The 19,880-nt window shown below is 49.0% G+C and overlaps 1 protein-coding gene across 11 annotated transcripts in view; it reads right to left on the reverse strand.

Moving 5' to 3' along the window:
- MOCOS (molybdenum cofactor sulfurase) overlaps nucleotides 1–19,880 on the reverse strand; it is a 52,699-nt gene that overhangs the window by 25,909 nt on the left and 6,910 nt on the right. For all 11 annotated transcript variants that reach the window (XR_010407225.1, XR_010407224.1, XR_010407222.1 and 8 more), the window contains exons 3-9: nucleotides 17,051–17,117; nucleotides 15,275–15,916; nucleotides 13,022–13,098; nucleotides 10,449–10,648; nucleotides 7,176–7,292; nucleotides 5,896–6,354; nucleotides 52–214 (exon numbers count right to left, since the gene is read on the reverse strand). Coding sequence is in view for 6 of the 11 variants with exons in the window: in XM_064577738.1 (XP_064433808.1) it covers nucleotides 52–214; nucleotides 5,896–6,354; nucleotides 7,176–7,292; nucleotides 10,449–10,648; nucleotides 13,022–13,098; nucleotides 15,275–15,916; nucleotides 17,051–17,117 (1,725 nt within the window). In the remaining 5 variants the exon portion in view is untranslated. The remainder of the gene's footprint in view (nucleotides 1–51; nucleotides 215–5,895; nucleotides 6,355–7,175; nucleotides 7,293–10,448; nucleotides 10,649–13,021; nucleotides 13,099–15,274; nucleotides 15,917–17,050; nucleotides 17,118–19,880) is intronic.

Here is a 19,880-nt window from a genome sequence, read left to right on the forward strand (position 1 = left end):
TAAAAGCTACTCTTGACAGTTGATTTGTGAAAATGAACCCAGTTTTCACACCTTTGGCTTTGATGACCATGATCTTCTGCTGCAGGTCAATGAAGGGCTTGATCAGGCAGAGCCGGGGCTCCTGCTTCTGACTCAGACACACACCATTGTGGTTCACAACCATCCAGCTCCGGTCATACAGCAGCCCTTGCTTTCCTAGGGGCCACTTGGTCACCTAAACAAAAAGGTAAGTGTGTTTTAGGACAGAGCTTCTCAAAAATGGTCTCCACATTATTGCACTGTGGCTGCACAAATACAGACAGACTTAATGAATGCAGCACACACTCTTGAAGGAGGAAATGAAGAAGAACAGAAAGTAAAGCCGAGTAGACAATGCAAAGGAGACCATGTGAGCGCTAGATTCTTTCCATTCACCCTCCAGAGCCACTTCCTACCCTTCTCCTCTTCAACCTGTCTTTTAAGGGGGTAATGTGTGTGCATGGAGCAACACTCAGAGAAAACAAGAGTGTGCATGGAAAGTAAGTCTCCACTCCACCCCACCTCGAAGCTCCCCTCCCCACAGACTTCCATCACTCTCACTTTTTCTCTATCCTTCCACAGCTGTGAATGCTGCATAGGCCTACCCCCTTACTATAGACATATTTCTCGCACAAACTATGGCTATCCTGGCCTGGTCACTGGAGAAATGGCTGATTCTAGGGCTGGGTCAGGAGCATCTGGCAGTGGTAGAAAAGTAAGGAAATACTCAAAAAACAAAATGATGGGAGTATGTCAAAGGGAGGCAGGAGTCAGCTGAAAGCATGCCTACTGGCCAAAACTGGAACAATTTGAGCAAAAATAAGAATGATGTAGTACCGTATTATAACCCAACATATAAAATACATATTCAGGAGTCAATACTGAAATAAATACCTGATTGAATAAATAACAAATAAATGCCCAAATATATAAATAAGAAAAGTTAAACCTCCCATACAGAAGAACCTCAAATAATTGATGTAGATGCTCCCCCTCAAGAAAGAGGAGTATAACTCCCCACCCTTTACATGTAGGCTATACTTATTCACTTGCTTCCAAAGAGTTCAGTACAGAAAGGGGGTGGAGGAGAAACTTTATAGTGAAGAAACCTGATAAACACTCTCTCAATCAGAGATCAGAGTTAATTAACATCAATAGTGAGAAGTCACGTTGACAGTATGTACTATGATATGATATGATATGATATGAAATAATACAATATGATATATGATATGATGAGAATAGTACTTTGCCTCTGTGGTCCTCCTCCTAAAAAAAAAACCCGTAACCCCATGAGAAAGACATCAGACAAACCCAAATTGAGGGACATGCTAAAAAATACCTGACCAGTACTCCTCAAACTGTCAAGGTCATCAAGAACAAAGAAAGTCTGAGAAACCGGTACAGCCCACAGAAGCCTAAGGAGACATGACCGCTAAATACAATATGACATCTGGGATGAGATCCTAGAACAGAAAAAGGGCATTAGAGAAAAACTAATGACATTTCAATGCCAGGTCTTCACAGGACTTTTGTCCACAGCTTCGTTGCTAACAGCACTGCAGGCAACAGCCCATGTCCAGTAGCCCCATCAGTGACGGCTCTTCTGGAACCAGCTCTCCACTGAAGAAAAGCATAGGCAAAGGCGAAAAAAATACTTTTGAAGTAGTTAAGAGACAATCATTCTCGAACTGTGAAGGAATCCATTTCACCCAATTGTTTTCCTCTGAGCACTCAATTCAGCTACCCAAAAGAACCTGAAAACTTCAATAGTGGGTGATGAAGAGTGGGAAGCAATTTTTAATGAAGGGGCATTTTGGGGTGGGTCTTCCAGGGAGGGACCTCAGGGAAGACTGAGGCACCACGGAAAGTAAAGGAGAGGAGTTACAGGGCACAGGGGGAGGGCACAGAACTCAAGGAGGAAGAAAGTCAAGGTAAGCTTCACCTCAAGCAGGGCGGGCCCTGTATTCAGGAAGTGGAAATGTCATGTAATGGGGGGTGCGGGCACTGTGGAGACTGACAGACCTGGGTTTAAATCCCACCTCAACCGTTATTAGCTTTGAACAACTTCCTAACCTTCCTGAGTCTTGGCTTTGTCACATGTAGGATGGACATTATTATCATTTCTTATAGTATCGGCTAAAAGCTAAAATGAAATATAAAATGTAAAGCAACTAAAATATATCAGATGATCCATAGGTGTTAATCTCTTTACCTCTCCCTTCACTTTTTCTCATGTATCCAATAGTCTCCCCACAGACTATAGCTGCTTCTGTTGGTCCAACACTCAAGCTCTGCAATATTATGGTCTATAAGCCTTCACGGGTAAGCCCAGAAACCACCATCATTATTTCTTATTTATCTATTATTAAATATTATTTCTATAGGAAAGCCCAGAAACCACCATCATTATTTCTATAGGAAAATATGTTTTGAATTACAAATAACTTCTTAGAAGACAATGTGTTACTGGGAGACGATCTTCAGGTCTCTTGTTTCTGTGTGTCTGTTGTCACGAGCAGAAGTACTAACTGCCCTTTCGTTCCAGACTACCTTTCTGAGTATGTTTGTATATTGAATACAAGTAAATACAGTGAATATAAGCCTCTGGGTAGGAGAACAGGTTTGCTCACAGTCCACTATTATAATGTCTTCCTCTGAGCAACGGCTAGACATGTTTGCTCACATCCTATTATGAGTACGGTTCCCTGAGGGAGGGCTTCCTCAGCCATGTGCACACCATCTGCCTGGGCACCTCTGTAACCCCTCTTGGGACTTGGGGGGCACAGGAAGCAACACAAACATGAAGCTCATGCTGCCTGCTGTTCTGTGAGTAATAAAGCCCTTTGTCTCTGACCCAGGAGTCTCGTGTTTTCTGCCAGCATCGAGAACACTGTGGCAGGCTAGCTCGTTAGCTTACAAGGAGGGCAAACCTCAGACTCTTCACAGTTCTTCACCTATTTGTGGAAATAGGTCTATAATTTTCTTTTATTTTGCTGTCTAAAAATGTAATGTGCTGGCTTCCCCTTTTCTCCTTTCTTCTTCCTGAGGGAGGGAGGGAACTGGCATGTGTGGAGCTGAGCCTTCAGCTGCTGCAGCGGGGGTTTGGTTACAGAAGGAGGAGTTGAGCAAATAAGTATCTGGTGAAAGTATAGAAGCCAGGTTTCTGACAGGAGTTACAAGTATGGAGAGGAGTATAGATAGAATAAACAATGTGGTATTGGATTGGAAGTGGAGGTGTTAGTGGGAAATTGGGAGCATGGCTAGCTGGTAGAGACAGATGATAGATTGATAGTTAATAGATAGATAGATATAAAAATACAGATATGTATATGCACACATGTATGCAGAGTATCCCAAAAGTCTTAACACGTACATATATGTGGTGGACAGAATAATGGTCCTCCTAAACATGTCCACATCCTAATCCTTGGAATTAGGCAAAAGGGACTTGTAGGTGCGATTAAAGTTGAGGACCCTACAATGGGGAGATCTTCCCGGGTTATCCAGGTGGGTCCAATCTAATCAGATGAGTCCTGTTAAAAGTTTATGATAATCTGTCACAACAGCAAATATTTTTAAGCTCTGTACACTCAGAGGGCATAGGAGCAAGGTCAAGGATCAGACTTGGCAACCAAGTATTAGTTTCTCAATGTCATTCCCTGATGTAAGAAGTGAAGTGCCTTTGATGAAATGACCCATTCCATTTCTCAGGCAGGGGGCATATAGAATGAGCCTAGAACACATTATTGCACCAGAAAGTAAGGAAATGCTCAAGGAATAACAGGGACATATCAAAAGGACACAGGATCTAACTTGAAGGAGCTCCCAGTGGCCAAGTCTGCAGCAATTTAAGCATCAAAATAAATACTGATAAAGATGGGTTGCAACCTTTTGAGCAAAATCAGCATCCATGAGTCCATGAAGATACAAAAAGAGAGAGAAGAATTAATGACTAAATAAACATGGAAGAAGGAAAGCTCTATCCTACAATAGAATAGCAACTAATAAGTCTAAAAAGAATGATGGAATTTCTTAAATTACCATTTTGCAATCATCATTCCAATCATTGATTTAGGCAAAAGTCATCAATAGATGCTAAATCTAGTGAATAAAAGTTTGACAAGGAATAGGATATTTACATATCCTCAAAATATCTCTCCACAAAATACTGAGCCCCATCTTAAGCAAATGATGATCGTTAATGTCACCAGCATTGGGACAAATGAACAGTGTGTGTCTCCTTCTGGGATGCACTGAGAAAGCATAGTATCACTCTTAAGGCATTCCTGCCAAAACTACAGAAATCATAAGGAAACCTCAGATAATACCCTCACTTTGGGGGTTAGGAGGTCTTTGGAAGGTGAGTAGATCATGAGGGTGGAGCTGTCATGAATGTGATTAAAGATCTTAGAAAAGAGGCCCCAGAGAGCTCCCTCACCCCTTTGCCGGGTGAGGACACAGCGAGAAGATACTGTCTCTGAACCAGGAAGTGAACCCTCACTGGACATCGAATCTGCCAGCACCTTGATCTTGGACTTGCAGCCTCCAGAACCATGAGACATAAATTTTTGTTGTTTATAAGCCACACAGTTGATGGCACTTTGCTATGGCAGCCGGAATGGACTAAGACATCCATCTGCCAGAATTCTATCTTCATGTCTTCATGGGCCCTTATCACCAGTGTGATTCTATTCACTTGGGTGGTGCTTGGTCTTGTGTCTGTCCCTTCTGAGATACTGCACTCTCTAAGGGAAGGAACATTTTCCATTTTGCTCATCAATGTATACCAGGTGTTGGCCCAAGGCCTGGTAGATAGCAGGTCCTTGGTATGCAGTTTTTGAATGAGAAGATGGATAGAAGACCTTCAGCAAACCTTACTGAGTCTCAGTGTCCTCATCTATAAAATGGGATGCTAATTCCTCCCTGAGGTATCTGTGCTATGTGGCTATCCTATGGAACATGACCAGTCTGTGAAAAATACGAGTCCTGACACACACGGGAAACATGGACTTCTCACTTTCCTCCATTAGGAAGTGAAAGTGAACTTGCTTGTTACGGTCTCAGCCTGGAGGACAGGCTCCCATAGGACCACCCTGAAAGGCAGGCCACAAACAGCCCTGACCATGGTATGTCTGACCAGGAACCAAAGAGCCTGTTATTCCAGAGGCTCAGGAGTCTGGGACCTTTGCCTGGGACTTGGGACACACACAGGTCATAGAATGATAGCTTCAGTTTGGCCACTGCAGGGGTGTCAGGGCTGGCTGGCCAGCCAAGGCGGGCACCCCAGCCTCCCAGCTCAGGTAACCACCAGGCCGGCACATTTCAAGACATAACACAGTTCATATCCACAGGGAGGGCTGAGCAGAACAAGTCACATAAAAGCATTGACCCAAGGAGTCAGCAGACCCAGATTCAAATCTTTCCTCTCTCATCAATTACTGGGCAAAGTGCTTAACCTCAATAGCCCTCAGGCTATCTATAAAATGGGGATGATACTCCCATGCACCTCATATTGTTGTTTTAAAGACGGACTGAAACAAAGCATATAAAATGCTTCAGCAGGGAACCAGCACATGCATTCAGTGAAAATTATATCTATAATTATTAAGAGTAAGTAGGTGTTCACCATTCAGAACCAGGATCATTTCCGGCATACATCCAAGTAGAGCCACGTTCAAAAGTCAGCCCAAACCAAGAAAGGCAGAATGAGAACGACCCTTCATATGTCACAACACTCCGAATATGATTTTGATTTTCTGCATGCTTTGCTTTACCTTCTGTCCTTTTTTCTTCACTTTATCAAAAAAAAGTCATGAAGTAAACAACAACAACAACAACAAAAAGCAGTCTGTGTGCCGCCTTTAAAACCCTTACCTCAAATGCAGCACAGGATTTGATCGGGTAGAGGTAAAGGTTGGTGATGACATGTGGCCCAAGGCCCCCATCCAGGACTCCTACAGCTTTCTCTGAAGGGGTCTGCTGGGTCCCGGTGGCCATCAGTGGAGGTGAGTGCGAACCGCCTGCATCCACAGTGCTCGGCAAGTCGTTGCAAACCCTAGAGGCTGTGGGGGCCTCTTCCTGAGGTGAGGAACTACATCCGTCCGTGGTGGCCGGCACGGCGTCCTGAGCCTCGCTCTCTGACAGGGCTCCAGCCTCCCCAGCGGTGGTCTGAGGGAGGGGCTGTCCATCAGACCTGTGCAGTTGCATTGCTATGATGAACCTGAGAAAAGCCTGGGCATCCTCAAGTGTAGACATATATCCAAAGGAAATCCTCACAGACCCTGTAGGCTGCCCCTCTATGAGGTCCACATTGTCTCCACAGACATGACCGGCCTAGAATAAAAGGGAAATAAGTCAGCCAGAGGGACTCATTCCGCATGGATAAACTGGAAATCGTTTTGGAGAAGAAACTTAACCCAGGACAAGAAACCGCAACAGTAACAGGCACTGTGTGCCTGAGCCATGCTCTCCTAAGCATGAGGACTCCCTTGTGAATCTCGCTTTGCTCAGGTGTAAATTGGGCTCAATACCAATCTCAATGGATCATTAAAAAGTTTAGAAGAAATACTGCACGGGAGGTATTTACCCAGAGCCACACACCATGCCAACCCACAGACACGTCAAAAGACAGACCAAAGTTTCAGGAGCGTGATGGGTCAGCTTCTTGGTCTCCCCTGGGCTGAGGCAGGAGAAACACCTGCTGGTCGCTCCCTTGAGCCTCTCTCAGAACCAAAGGGAGGACTGCATCCCTGAGAGCTGCCCTTTGACAAGGCAAGACAGAGATGCTCCCTCTGTGAACGACCAGCCAAGGCCACTACAAAAGCCAAAGCAGGCTGGGTGCTCCTGCTGGGAGGTGGGGAAAGAGAGGCGAGGGGTCCCCCATCCTCTCCAAGCGGGGCCGCCCGGTATCGGTCGCTGCTCAGGGCACCTACCTGCCCCAGTGCTGAACCCAGGCCAGTCACCTAAAGAGTTGGGGTCACAACACTCCGCAGGATCAAATATTCTATCTAAAGCTGCATTTGTTTCTGTAGCAGGCCTTCCTCTTTTTAAGTAAAATCCAGTTCATGGTTGGTTGGGATCTCTGACCCCAGACACGAGACCAGCCTCCAGGGTGGTTGGAGAGGCCACCATGGGAAATGGCCAGCATTACCAACCTGAAGATGCTTCTTGACCATCTCGTCGCTTATCCCCAGGTGCCTCTGGCAGGCCCCCGTGTTGCAGAAGCAGCCAGTTCGCAAGTGGATGTTGTAAAGACTGGCCATTTTATCCACCTGTGGGTTCAATATGACATGAAACCGGTGTTAAAGGATGTCACCACATGGTCAGCATGTGCTTCCAGCAGCTGCAACAGCTATTGCTGTTGCCTCCCACAGTGGTGAGACCAGGACTGTCTTCATGTTAGCTGCCTCCCCTGGGCTGTCAGAGTGAGAAGAAGCCATTCTCTGGGTTGAACTGAGGGGCCTCAGGAAAGCAACTCTGCTCCTTCAGCCTGGGCAAATAGTTCAGTGACGTGGAGACCTGCTAATGAAATTCAGGCATTCTCCGGTGCTCAGAGCTGAGACCTGGCAGCATCACTGGGTCAGGCCAACCCCATCTCCAGAGTCAGGTGGCCTCCTTTCAACGGGTAGCTGCTCAGGAGGCTCCCTCACTGCCCCACCGCAACCCCTGCCAACTGGAAACTGAAGTCTCCTGTGCCTACCCCCACACTCCACATTCACAGTGTGTTACCACTGCTGCGAGACAAGCCACCAAACTTGGTGGAACAAAATAATAACCATTTTTTTGTGCTCACAGCTACAGTAGGTCAGGAATTTGGAAAGAGCGCAGAGGAGATGCTTGACTCTTTTCCATGATTTCCCGAGTCTCAGCAGGGAAGACGCCAAGGCTGGGAGTGACGTGGTGTCTGGGAGTTGAAATCATCTGGAGACTCACTTACGCGCGCGCGCGTGTGTGTGTGTGTCTGGCCTCCCAGCCAGGAGGGCTCAAAACAGGACTGCCACCAGAGGGCCTGTGCTTGGCCTCTCCACATGGCTGGCTTCCTCAGAGTATGGCAGCCTCAGTGTAGACCTTCTTACGTGGTAACTTGGGGCCCAGAAGTGGACGTCCCAAGGAATAATGCTGATGTGGCTGCCACGCAGCGTCCCTTCTGTGGCATTCTCCTGGTTATGAGCGAGTCACAAACCCACCAAGATTCAAGAAGAGAGAAGGCCCCCACCTACAAGAGGCTGTTTGGGCCACACCTAACCCTTCCTCCTAATTTCCCATCATGAGGCGGTACCCCCTCACCTTGGGCCCCGTGGGATCCCAGCCCGTGCCTGACCAGGTGAAGGATTTGGTTTCAGCAGCAGGATGAGCACAACATCCAGGGACATCGAGAAAGCAGCCTGACCAGAGTGCAGCATGGGAGCCTCCCCACCCAGGTGCCTTCATGCTCAGCGTTTACTGAGCACTTGCTTCCTACTGGGCCCCGTGCTCGGCATTCAATAGCATATCTCATTCAGTCCTCAGAGCAACACTATCAGCAGGGTACTTTGTCATCCCCATTTCATGGACACTTGGAGTGTTTACACTAACTTGCCCAAGCTCACAGAGCCAACAAAAGGCAGTCAGAATCTGAGCCCACATGCTTAACCACTGAGTAGAGTGACTTCCACGGAGGGAAGAATGGAATTAGGAGGCATGATATCAAAAACTAGAACCCCAAAGCTTCTTATGGAAAGCTAACTTTGAAAAGAATCACAGATTCTTTTGAAATCTCCTGAAAAGAGAGCCCAACCCAGCCATGAAACCATCTGATCTTTCTGAAGGCCACCAATATCCCTGTGGAATTCCCACACAGGGAAGGAGCCTGGGGAAACCAGGCTGGAGTTCCAGGCCTCAGCCATGGAATCCCCTGGTCCCTCACGTGACCAGCCACTTCTACAGACACATAGACGGAGAAACTTGTCCTGGGTCCAGCCTTGTGGAATAAGAGACCTAGTGAAGTCAGCAGGACACCTAGACAGGTGTCTCCCCCTGCCCCCACCGCAGGGCTCTTCTCCTTTTCGAGGTTTCTCTGGCCAAATGAGGCATTCCCTCCCTGCTCTGCCTGACACAGCATACTTCACCGTCACCTGTCTGTCCTCCTCCATACCACGCAGGAAATACAAACTTATTTAGGTCCAAGAATGAGACTTACTTTACCAGTCACCCAGAATAATGTATTTAAGAAGGCAAAACGTTTCCTCCTGATGCATTTTCCACCATCCTCCAAAAGCATTTAAAATCACATGCTTCCTTGTGGCATCGGCCAGCCAGTGACTTACTGAGCGGGGGTCTGCACAGTAAATCTACCCAAGAGACAACCTGTGGTTGTAAAATGTCCCCTCCCAGATACCAGTAAGAACCGACATGTCCCCAGAAGCATAGTTCTCAACTTTGTTCCTCAGATACTTTATAGCTATTGAGAAGAGGGGGTGGATATGCTTCCTTGAGAAATGGATTTTGTTTGAGAAATTCTGCATTTAACAAAGGTGAATGGGGATTATGGCTTTCAAGGGAAGATGAGCACTTTCTTCCAAACTTATCTGACCATTGAAACTGCTCCCCACAGAGCTGCTCTAGGAACCCATGCTCTGGGACGGGCCTCGGGCTCCCCATCCCAGCTAGCCTGTGACACCCCATCTGGTGACCATCTACCACCATGTCTGAGTGCTTGCTATGACTCTGGACATTTTAATGGACTGAACAGTGACCAGCTTACTCAGCTATGGCAAGGACCCCAGCAGTTCCCAACCTCCACTATTTGCCCTGTTTTCATGGGAAAATAGACGCAAGGGGCACTTTTGCACAAACTATTTTATAACCAAACTACTAAATCCTTTGAACTCATAATATGCATGAACTATGGCAGAAATAAGGGCTTTTGTGATACTTGTCATTAAGAAGGAGTTCTGAATTCCAAGCCACATGCAAATACATGGTGGTAACAGGCCCACGTTTTGTGTGATGCCGTGATCCGGTCACTGGGGCCGTCATGCTGAATAGACATGAAACGACCTGAGAAGTACTATTCTGTCTTACACTGCTTTTCTGTCTACACTCTTTTAGGGTGCCTTCCCTTGCTGGCAAGCTGTCAGCTGTCCCCTTCCACTGCGATCAACATTCTGCGTCCCTCTCCTTGCACTCAAAATTGACAATTTCTGGCTGAAAAAGGAGGGCTGGTAAATTAAACAGCCATGCCAGTTAGAATGGCGTGGAAACGAGAGTACGGAGCCTCTAAGAAAGGGCCGGGGTCCCTGCACCCACGCCCGGGCTGCCCTTCACACACAGCCGCCCCAAGCGCCCCGGGACCCACACCGCACGTTTCAGGGCTCCAGAAGGCGGCAGAGTGCCAGAGGACTGCGTTTCTGCTGTGAATGAGGGTGCGAGGTGGCGAGGAGACCCACCTGGGAATAACCAATGATGTTCCCACTGGGGTCGAGCACGTTAAAATTGATGACCGGACCCTGGACCTCCGGGCTGCTGAATTCAGAGTCGCTGTAAATCCGCACCACAGGGGCTCCACTGGGGTACCGGAGGGCAGACAGGGCAGCGTAGGTGTATTGAGCCAAGGTGAAGGTATGCTGCTTTATATTCTCCATTCCGCCTCAAAAACGATAGTGAAACGTCAGAGAGAAACATGAACTTCACCTGTAATTCACTCACTCGCTTTATTTATTTATTTATTTATTTATTTGAGAGCGAGAGAGCACAAGTAGGGGGAGACGCAGAGGGAGAGGGAGAAGCAGGCTCCCTGCTAAGCAGGGAGCCTGACGTGGGGCTCGATCCCACGACCCTGAGATCATGACCTGAGCCGAAGGCAAGACGCTTCACCGACTGAGCCACCCAGGCGCCCCTCACTCATTTTTAAGAAAAACAAGATCATTCTAACCACCAAGCTGGAGCTCAGGTTAATGGTTGTAAATACTGGTAGATAGTGCGTAGTACTGTCCGTGTGGTTAATGTGTAGATGTGGGGCCCTGACCAACACCTCACTGTTGCTGTTCTGTGGAATCGTCAAAGGAATTCTTGTCATCGTTCGCTTTTCTTTTTTTAATTTAGACCCTTGGGTTACAGATGGCAAAAATGCACAATTTTATCTTTATTTGTATTTTTTTAATTTTTTAAAATTTATTTTTAAGTAATCTCTACACCCAATGCGGGGCTCGAACTCATAACCCCAAGATCCAGAGTCTCACACTCCACCAACTGACCCAGCCAGGTCACAATTTTATCTTTAAATGTATCTTTTTTTTTGCTGTTTCTTTCAATGTTTAAATCATTTTAACACTCTTCAAATCAATTAAGGATACGTGTTACAACATGGATGAACCTTGAAAACATTATGTGAAATAAGCCAGACACAAAAGGACAAATACTGTGTCTTCTATAAATGCCTAGAATAGGCAAATTCGTAGAGACAGAAAAGAGAAAGGAGATTACTTGGGCTGGGGGAAGGGGCAAAGGGGAGTTACTGTCGAATAGGTACAGTTTCAGTTTGGGATGATGCAGAAGTCCTAGAGATGGTCAGTGCTGGATGGCTGCATAACAAGGTAAACGTACTTAATGCCACTGAAACGTACGCTTAAATTGGCTAAAAGGGTGCATTTTATGTTACAGATAGTTCACATTTTTTTCCAAAGGAGCAAATAAGTAGGAATAATCAGGGTTTGCTTTATTGGGGAACTGATATGGTCAGTCTGCTTTCAGTTCAGAGGTGCCACGGTCCCCATCAGACCTGTAGCTTGCGGTGTGGGTATCTATTAATATCTTCCCTTGGAAAAGTGCTCATCGCTCAGTGCTTGTCTTTATTATCTCCTCTTGTCCTGGATGATGTCCACTCACCTCCCTGTATTACCATCAGGGCTACCCACCCTTCCCCTCCCAAGAATCCTTTCTGCCTCCAGTATCAGGGTCAGGTTGAGAACTTGAAGGGTCTCATTATTGTGACCAGAGAGAGAGAAAGGAAGGACTACCTAATCATTAAGCCACATCCCTGGTTCACCACAACTCCATTTCCATATGGATGGTACAAACAGTACCACCCAGTTCTAGAAGCTCACCCTCTGGAGGAGTGCCCAGGATAACAACAGGATGGTGGCTGCCTGGCTCATGAGTCAGAGGCTCTTCTAGTCGTGTATACCTTTGTGTCAAGCTCCACATGATGGGAAGTGACATCTGTTGGCGTGTCAGCCTACAGTGAATGTCTCCCCCCTGCCTACACACCCCACTTACCAGGAAAGAAAACATGCATTATTGCAAAGGTCAACAGGAGAGACAGTGGTTGGGACTCAGGGTTAGGCTTTTATTTTTTAAGATTTTATTTATTTATTTGACAGAGAGAGAGACAAGTGAGAGAGGGAACCCAAGCAGGGGGAGTGGGAGAGGGAGAAGCAGGCTTCCTGCAGAGCAGGGAGCCCGATGCGGGGCTCGATCCCAGGACCCCGGGATCATGACCTGAGCCGAAGGCAGAGGCTTCACCGACTGAGCCCCCCCAGGCGCGCCAGGGTTAGGCATTGTTATGGTCTAGGCTGAAATCCTTGCCCTCTCAATTACTAGGTCCCTGACCCTGGGGAAGGCATTTAACCTCTCTGAGTATTAGCTCCTCATGGGCAAAGTGGGCTCAACGTACAGCTCCCCCGTGTGACAGGAGGGAGGACCCAGCAAGGGAACGGCAGAATGAGGTCTCCGGATCTGTAACCATTCCCAGTCCAGGGACTATGAAGCTACTCATCTCCAATTTATAATATCTCTTACTCATTAAAATGTTCTTTTAACTGGCAAAACAACAACAACAACAACAAAGGCACCTCAGTCTCTTGCTCTTGCCTCAGAAATCATTCTGAAGTTCTTGAGAATAAGCTTCAGCTTCATCCAGGGTTCAGCAGCCAAGTGCCAGCCACTCACACAGACCCACGTCCTTACCTAAACCGTGCCCATTCCGGGAGCAAATCTGACATGGAGGGAAGGGTCCACTGACCTGTGAGGCGCTCTAGGGCATCAAATCCATGTTTTAGTGCTATTACATCAAGGAACGAGATGGTGCCATCTTCAAACCTGTAACAGTGTTGAGGGAAACAAGGTCAAGCTGTGGCCAACTTCTCTGTGTGCGTTCTGTGGAGTGTAACAAGGTTCTGATTTTAGGCTTAGCCATAATCTCTGAATACCTTCTTTCTGCTGCCTAATAGACCACTGCTCGTTCTCCCTATCAGGACAGAGGGCTTCGCACACCAAGACCCATGGGGCCACCTCTGGCCCTGACTTGCTCGGCAGCTTTCTTGGGAGAGGATGGCCACAGGGGTAAAGGGAGCTAAAGACAGTCACCACCTTGAGAAATGCTATCCTGCCCCCATGAAGATTTTGACAAAACCTCAAGTGCTTCGGGCTCTTGAAATGCTGCCCTTGACCCCAAGAGAACACCACTGACAGGGCATCAGTTAAGCATGATCAATGTACTCCATGTCAGTGATCCCAAACTCTATGGAACCACACATCATCTTGGAAACACTATCGTTCCAAACTCTATGGAACCCAAATATCATCTTTTAAACAGCTGAGTTCACAGTTTCAGAGGGAAATGGCGTCCCAGGGAGAGATTGCAGCAAACACCCTGAGGAGGCCGAGGCAGGCACACTTCCCGAACGGTAAGAACATCAGTGCGGCCGGGAGTGAGTGTGCATGAGCTGGGGGTGAGTTGGGAATGAGCTGGCAAGGTGGAGAGTGGTAGGAGATAAAGTCAGAGAACATCTACCTTGGGGAGATACCTTGTGTCTGAAGAGCTCTGAGCAGAGAGCAGGGACAGGATGGGACCCAGGCTTTGTCAAGCAGAGTCAGTCTTCAGACTACTGCAGGAGAGGGGGGAAGCTCAGAAACAGGAGGTTTCAGGGAGCATGGGGATGAAGGATGGTGACAAACGGCAGCCTCTGTGGGCCAGGCTGTGAGTTATCAAAGCAAGTTGAAGCTTTCAGTGGAAATATTATGCTTCATATTTTAATATGAAGCTTTAAGAATTAAAAGAGGGGCGCCTGGATGGCTCAGGTCATGATCTCAGTGTCCTCGGATCGAGCCCCTCATCAGGCTCCCTGCTCAACAGGAAGTCTGCTTCTCCCTCCCCTCTGCTGTTACCCACCCCCGTACCCCGCCCCGCTTGTGCTGTCTCTCTCTCTCTGTCAAATAAATAAATAAAATCATAAAAAAATAAAAATAAAGAAGATTCTGTTTCTTTAAAAAAGAAAGAAAGAAAAACATGAGGTGCAGAGACCAAGTCACATGTCCATGTCCCCACAGCTAGTGTGCGGTAAAGCCAGGACTCCCCCGCCAGCAACCCAGCCCTGGGGCCTACACACTTGACCACTGACTGACTCTACTGCTGGGGACACGGCCCTATCTGCAGAACCCTGAGTCTGCCCCCGGATCTGGGGGGGATCTGACCCGCCTTCCCATCCAGGCCCGGGCCTTCTGACGCACCAGCAGGGTGACTAGCTCCCTGGCCCAATCCCATGGTGTTCCCCGATGTTGGCCCCGGCAGAACCCTCGGTCAGCTGTTGTTTTCACCCTCTCCCGCCTTCGACCTTATGGGCCCAGCCATCACCCCCTGGGAGAGCTCCTGGCTCCCCACGCCACCTGCCCTGCAGCCTGAGGAAGAAACAGAAACCCACAAACCCACCTATGCCATTTGCCGGCCAGTAGCTGCCTGCCCTCAAAGTCGCTTTGTCACTCACAGGGCTCACACACGCGGCTGTTAACAGTGCCCCACACATCTGGTGGCTTCTGAATTAACGGAATCTTCTTGCCCACCAGCTGCCGGGCTGAGCGGATTCCGCAGCTGAATCACCAGCTGGGCCGTCCGTTCGCTAACTTGTTCCAAATGATGCCATCTTCTAAAGGACTGCTTGAATAAACTGCTGCACCTGTTGTCTGTGCTCTGGGAAAAGGCCTGGTGGCCCACCCTCCTTCCTCTCCTGAGAGCCCTTCACCTCTCCTGCCTGCAGCCCTCGTCCTCTCGTAGCTGTGGAGAAGCCCACAAATGGGGGCCCAGTTCACTGAGCCGCCTAGGGCACGCCCCAGCCAGCCTCCGCCTCCCAGATCTGAGCCCGGCCGCCAGCCTCCATCCCTGCCTCCGACTCCAAGCCCCCTGACCCCAGTGGCCAGTCTGGTCCCTTGCACACCCTGTGGGTGACGTAGGCCAGCCCCCTTGCTGAATTCCAGCCCGCCACTGCCACAGTGAGGTTACCTTTCAGCCACCGAGCGTCTCGGGATATAGAAGTCTTCTCCTGCAAGGTACGCCGCGGCTGTGCCCCCTCCAAAGTAGGTTTTCCTCAGCAGAGGAGCCACACGATTATTCACCAGCAGAGCGCCCAGGCCGGTAGGGAATCCAAAGATCTTATAGAAGGAGAGGGGGACAAAGTCGGCCTGGTGAACCGACAGGTCCAAAGGGGAGGTGCTCACGTAGGAGGCTGCATCGAGCAGCACGAACCACTTCCCAGGCACGCTCACAGGGCACCTCCGCCCAGCCTTGACCTCTCGTATCCAGGACAGGGGGTATCTGGTTCCGGAAAAGTTACTCTGCGCGGGGTAACAAAACAGATGCGGAAGCTGGCAGTCGGGGTCACGGGCGGCCGCGCCCTGTGTCTCTGCCGACCACATGTCCTCTGGCCTGACCGGGACGGAGGTGACGTTCATGGCCATGGTGACCTTCCTCATGCCCACCACGGAGGTGTGGCTGTCGGTGAGGTAACAGAAGCAGCTCCCACTGCTCTCCGGGCCCGGGGACACCCACGGGAAGGCCTCTGCCACCAGCTTAAGAGCAGCCGTGCTTCCTGCCGTGAAAATCACGCTGTAGTCCTCCGGGGAGGTGTGGAAGTGCGCCAGAATCCTGGAAGAAGCACAGCGTCATGCCAACTCCGTGGTCTCCCTGGGTTCACATGCTCAGAGGCAGCTGTATCTCTACTACATAGGACCTCTCTCTCTGCCTTCGTATTTAGGAAAAAACCCAGATCAGCTTTGCCACAATGGCCAAGTGAGGGCAGGTGCAGAGCAAGCTGCACGAGGAAATGACAAACAGGTTCTAATTGGCAAAAGCAGCTTCACCTCCAATGTCCCCACCCTCAATAGAGAAGATAAAAATCCACAGGGCACCTGGGTGGTGCAGTCGGTCGAGCCTCCGAGCCTCCGACTCTTGATTTCTGCGCAGGTCATGATCTCAGGGTCGTGAGATCGAGCCCAGCATCGGGCTCCATGCTCAGCGGGGAGTGTGTTTGGGATTCTCTCTCTCCCTCTTCCCCTCCTGCCCCGTGCTCTCGCACTCTGTCTCTCCCTTTCTCAGATAAATAAATCTTTTAAAAAAAAAGATAAACATCCACAACAACCTTTCTTAATCCTAGAAAACACCCTCTCCTTGGTCTGCTCTCTGGCTCTATCACAGCGAGGCTTATGTCATCAACTTGTTTCATGGTGCCTTTAATATTGGCAGCCCAGCATCCCTTGCAAATTGGAAATAACTTGAAATTATATCAACTCAAGTAACTTTAAGCACCACTTGGAAATTACTTACTAAAAACCGATTATTACATGTGGAAAAATATAAAGAGCTGTTTCAGGTGCACATATTAGTAAAAAGGTTGGGGAGGGAGGATGAACGGTGCCTAATGAAACATGAGAAGAAAGCCCAAAGGAAACGTTTTTCCTCTCTCTGAAAATGAGACTTAGGAAACTGGGTCCCTCCTGGTCACTCCGGCCCCCAGGCACTCTGGCGTCAGCCCCAAGCCCCATACAACAGCTGTGCACGCCTCTGGGCCACCCGCCGGTGCTTCGGGGCTGCCCTGCTCCTACCTACTCACTCTCACCTGCCCGCCCTCTGGCCCTGATGGCTGTCACTGGGCACGTGACCATTTAGCTGAACGTGATCGTCCTCAAACCAACTCAGAACCTTTGTGGGATGCGGCGGGTGGTAGGAAAGAAGCCCATCGTCCCAGGAGCGCCCACGCAGACTGGTACCTGCGGCACTCACCTGTAGCGCATGTGCTCCACGGTTTCGTGGGTGAGCCCGCTGCTGATGCTCTGGCTGTGAGGATTACCTGGCAGGTTGCAGAGACAAAGCCATCAAGTCACGACTTCGGTTTCTGCTCCTGTGTTCCTCTGAAACCCTCTCCTCCAGTTTCTCAAAGAGTTAAGCACACAACTACTATATGACCCAACAATACCACTTCTATATCCTAAAGGGAAGTGAAAACACATGTCCACACAAAGATTCATGCACAGAAGTGTTCGTAGGCAGGTTTATTGGTAAAGCCAAATTCTGGGAACAACATGAATATCCATCAGCTGACGAACAGAGAGACAAGACGCCATATACCCACACAATGGGAAAATATTCACAACAGAAAAGAACAATCTACTGGCTATGTCATGAATGACCCGCAAAAACATGCTAAGAGGTCACATATTGTATGATTCCATTTATATGAAATGTCCAGTAAAGGCAATGGTATAGAAAGGGATTCAGAGGGGCGCCTGGGTGGCTCAGTCGTTGGGCGTCTGCCTTCGGCTCAGGTCATGATCCCGGGATCCTGGGATCGAGTCCCACATCGGGCTCCCTGCTCTGCGGGAAGCCTGCTTCTCCCTCTCCCACTCCCCCTGCTTGTGTTCCTGCTCTCTCTGTGTCTTTCTCTGTCAAAAAAATAAATAAAATCTTTAAAAAAAAAAAAAAAGAAAGAAAGGGATTCAGAAAGTAGTGGATTAGTGGTTGCCTGGGACTGAGGGGGCAACAGGGATTAACTATAAATAGGCTTCAGAGATCTTATTGGGGGAATGAAAATGTTCTAAATGATTTATAGTGATAGCAGCACCACTTGGTAAAGTTACCAAAATCACTAAATTGTACATTTGAAATAGATGAGTTTTATGATTTGTAAAATATAACTCAATTTTTCTAAACAATTTTTTTTAAAAAATAAACCATTCCCCGTAGAACAAGGTAGGATCCAGGAAGAACATTCTGGAGCTGTAAGTCGGCTCACAGGCAACCAGGCCAATGTAAGAACCTTTTCTGCAAGTTCCCTGACAGGGGATTCTGATAATTCCAGGGAACCGAGTACACAACCTCAGGAGGCTGCCCTCTCCCCTAACCACGAGACAGAGCCATACGAACGCCACTTAATCTAAATCCCCATCTGTTGCCCTGTGTTCACACCCCTGCAACTGGCATCATTCCTGCAGAAACACACCTAATTCCTCCAAAATGTGAAGGGGGCCATCACATCTCTCCTTAGCTAACGTCTCTCCTCTTCACTTGTCAATTTCTAGTTTTTCTCCCCTCCTTGGATCCCCCCTGAGTGTGTCCCATAGTATCATTACCTCCCTCAAAACACGGCCCCCAGACGGGGACACAGACCTCTCAAGGGGCGAGACGCACAGGGATCAGGCACAAGTATTTCTCGGGAGCAGGACCACACAGGCGCGGGACCAGAGGTGCACGTTAACACAGTAGTGACCTTTTTTGTTTTAGGGTCTGTTCGTTTCTTTTCTCATACCATGCCATCGGGTCACACTGGATTTCTAGCCACTGAAGCTACCAATGTTCCTTTTCCATATGCACTAGTAACCAGTGGGACTTGGTACTTACCTTACTGACTCTCAATGCCCTGGTTTTTAGCTCCACAACATTAGCACCACCTACAGTCTAGATGCTGTCACCTCTCAGAGTTCCCACAGTTATGACTCTTGAAAGGTTCAAGACTTGCGGATCTCTTTGCAAATCACGGACTAAGATCAAAATAAAGTCCCTCACTGGCATCTCCGCTAGAAACTATTCCCCAGATTTAAAGATCTGCTGGCTGCCCAGGATCTTAGTGTGGCGCGACAGAATTGTCATGAACTGAGGGGGTCTGGTGCCGGCTAAGGGCTGGTGCCCTGGAGCCCAATGCGTGGAGATCCAGTTCCCCCAGCTTGGGTGCTTCCTGAGTGCGTGGCCATGGGTTAGCCACCTACTCTGTCTGGGGCCCAGTTTCCTCACCTGCAAAACAGGACAGAACCTCTACCTTAGCCTGTCTGATAAGCTAAGTTTGCGGGGGAGGACGGAGGGGAGGGTGGAGCTCAAGCGTCTGCAGCAGTCCCTGAAGTGAGTGAGTGCTCAGGACACCGGGGCACTCACCGCTCTCACCCCTGCTGCATCTGCTACCACTGCCTTTAGTTCAGGCTCCCTTTCCAGGCTTACCTCCTCATCACACGCTGCCGTGAGTGCCCATGCTTTCTAGAATAAACATCGAACTCCGCAGGGCACGTACAATGCCCCTCCCTACCTCTCCACTCAGACCTCCTCCACTCTCCGCCCCTTCTCTGTGCTGCGGGGCGACTTCCTGGAACCACTAAGGGTCTTGGTTCATGCTAGCACCTCTGTCTGGAATGCCCTTCTCCTCCTCTTTCCCGCGTGACTCCCTGCTCATCCTCCAGGACTCACCCCACTCCCAAGGCAGCTTCTTCTGACACTCACACTGCCAATGCTGTGTCTCTGCAGCCACACCCCCCATGGGATCAGGGGCCTTTGGTTCGTAGCCCTTCACAGGGCTGGTCATTTACATTTATTGGGAGCTCACTTGATTAAGGTCCTGTGTTGACTAGATCACAGCCCATGAAGGCAGGGACTGTGCTTCCTCTGTTTTCAAGATAGCACCGTGCTGGGGCGCCTGGGTGGCTCAGTTGGTTAAGCGACTGCCTTCAGCTCAGGTCGCGATCCTGGAGTCCCGGGATCGAGTCCCGCATCGGGCTCCCTGCTCAGCAGGGAGTCTGCTTCTCCCTTTGACCCTCCCCCCTCTCATGTACTCTTTCGCTCTCTCAAATAA

This window comes from Mirounga angustirostris, unplaced genomic scaffold (assembly GCF_029215605.1).
Source record: "Mirounga angustirostris isolate CCGP_5_RB_7025 unplaced genomic scaffold, mMirAng1.0.hap1 SCAF_14, whole genome shotgun sequence".
Taxonomy (NCBI): Eukaryota; Metazoa; Chordata; class Mammalia; order Carnivora; family Phocidae; genus Mirounga; species Mirounga angustirostris.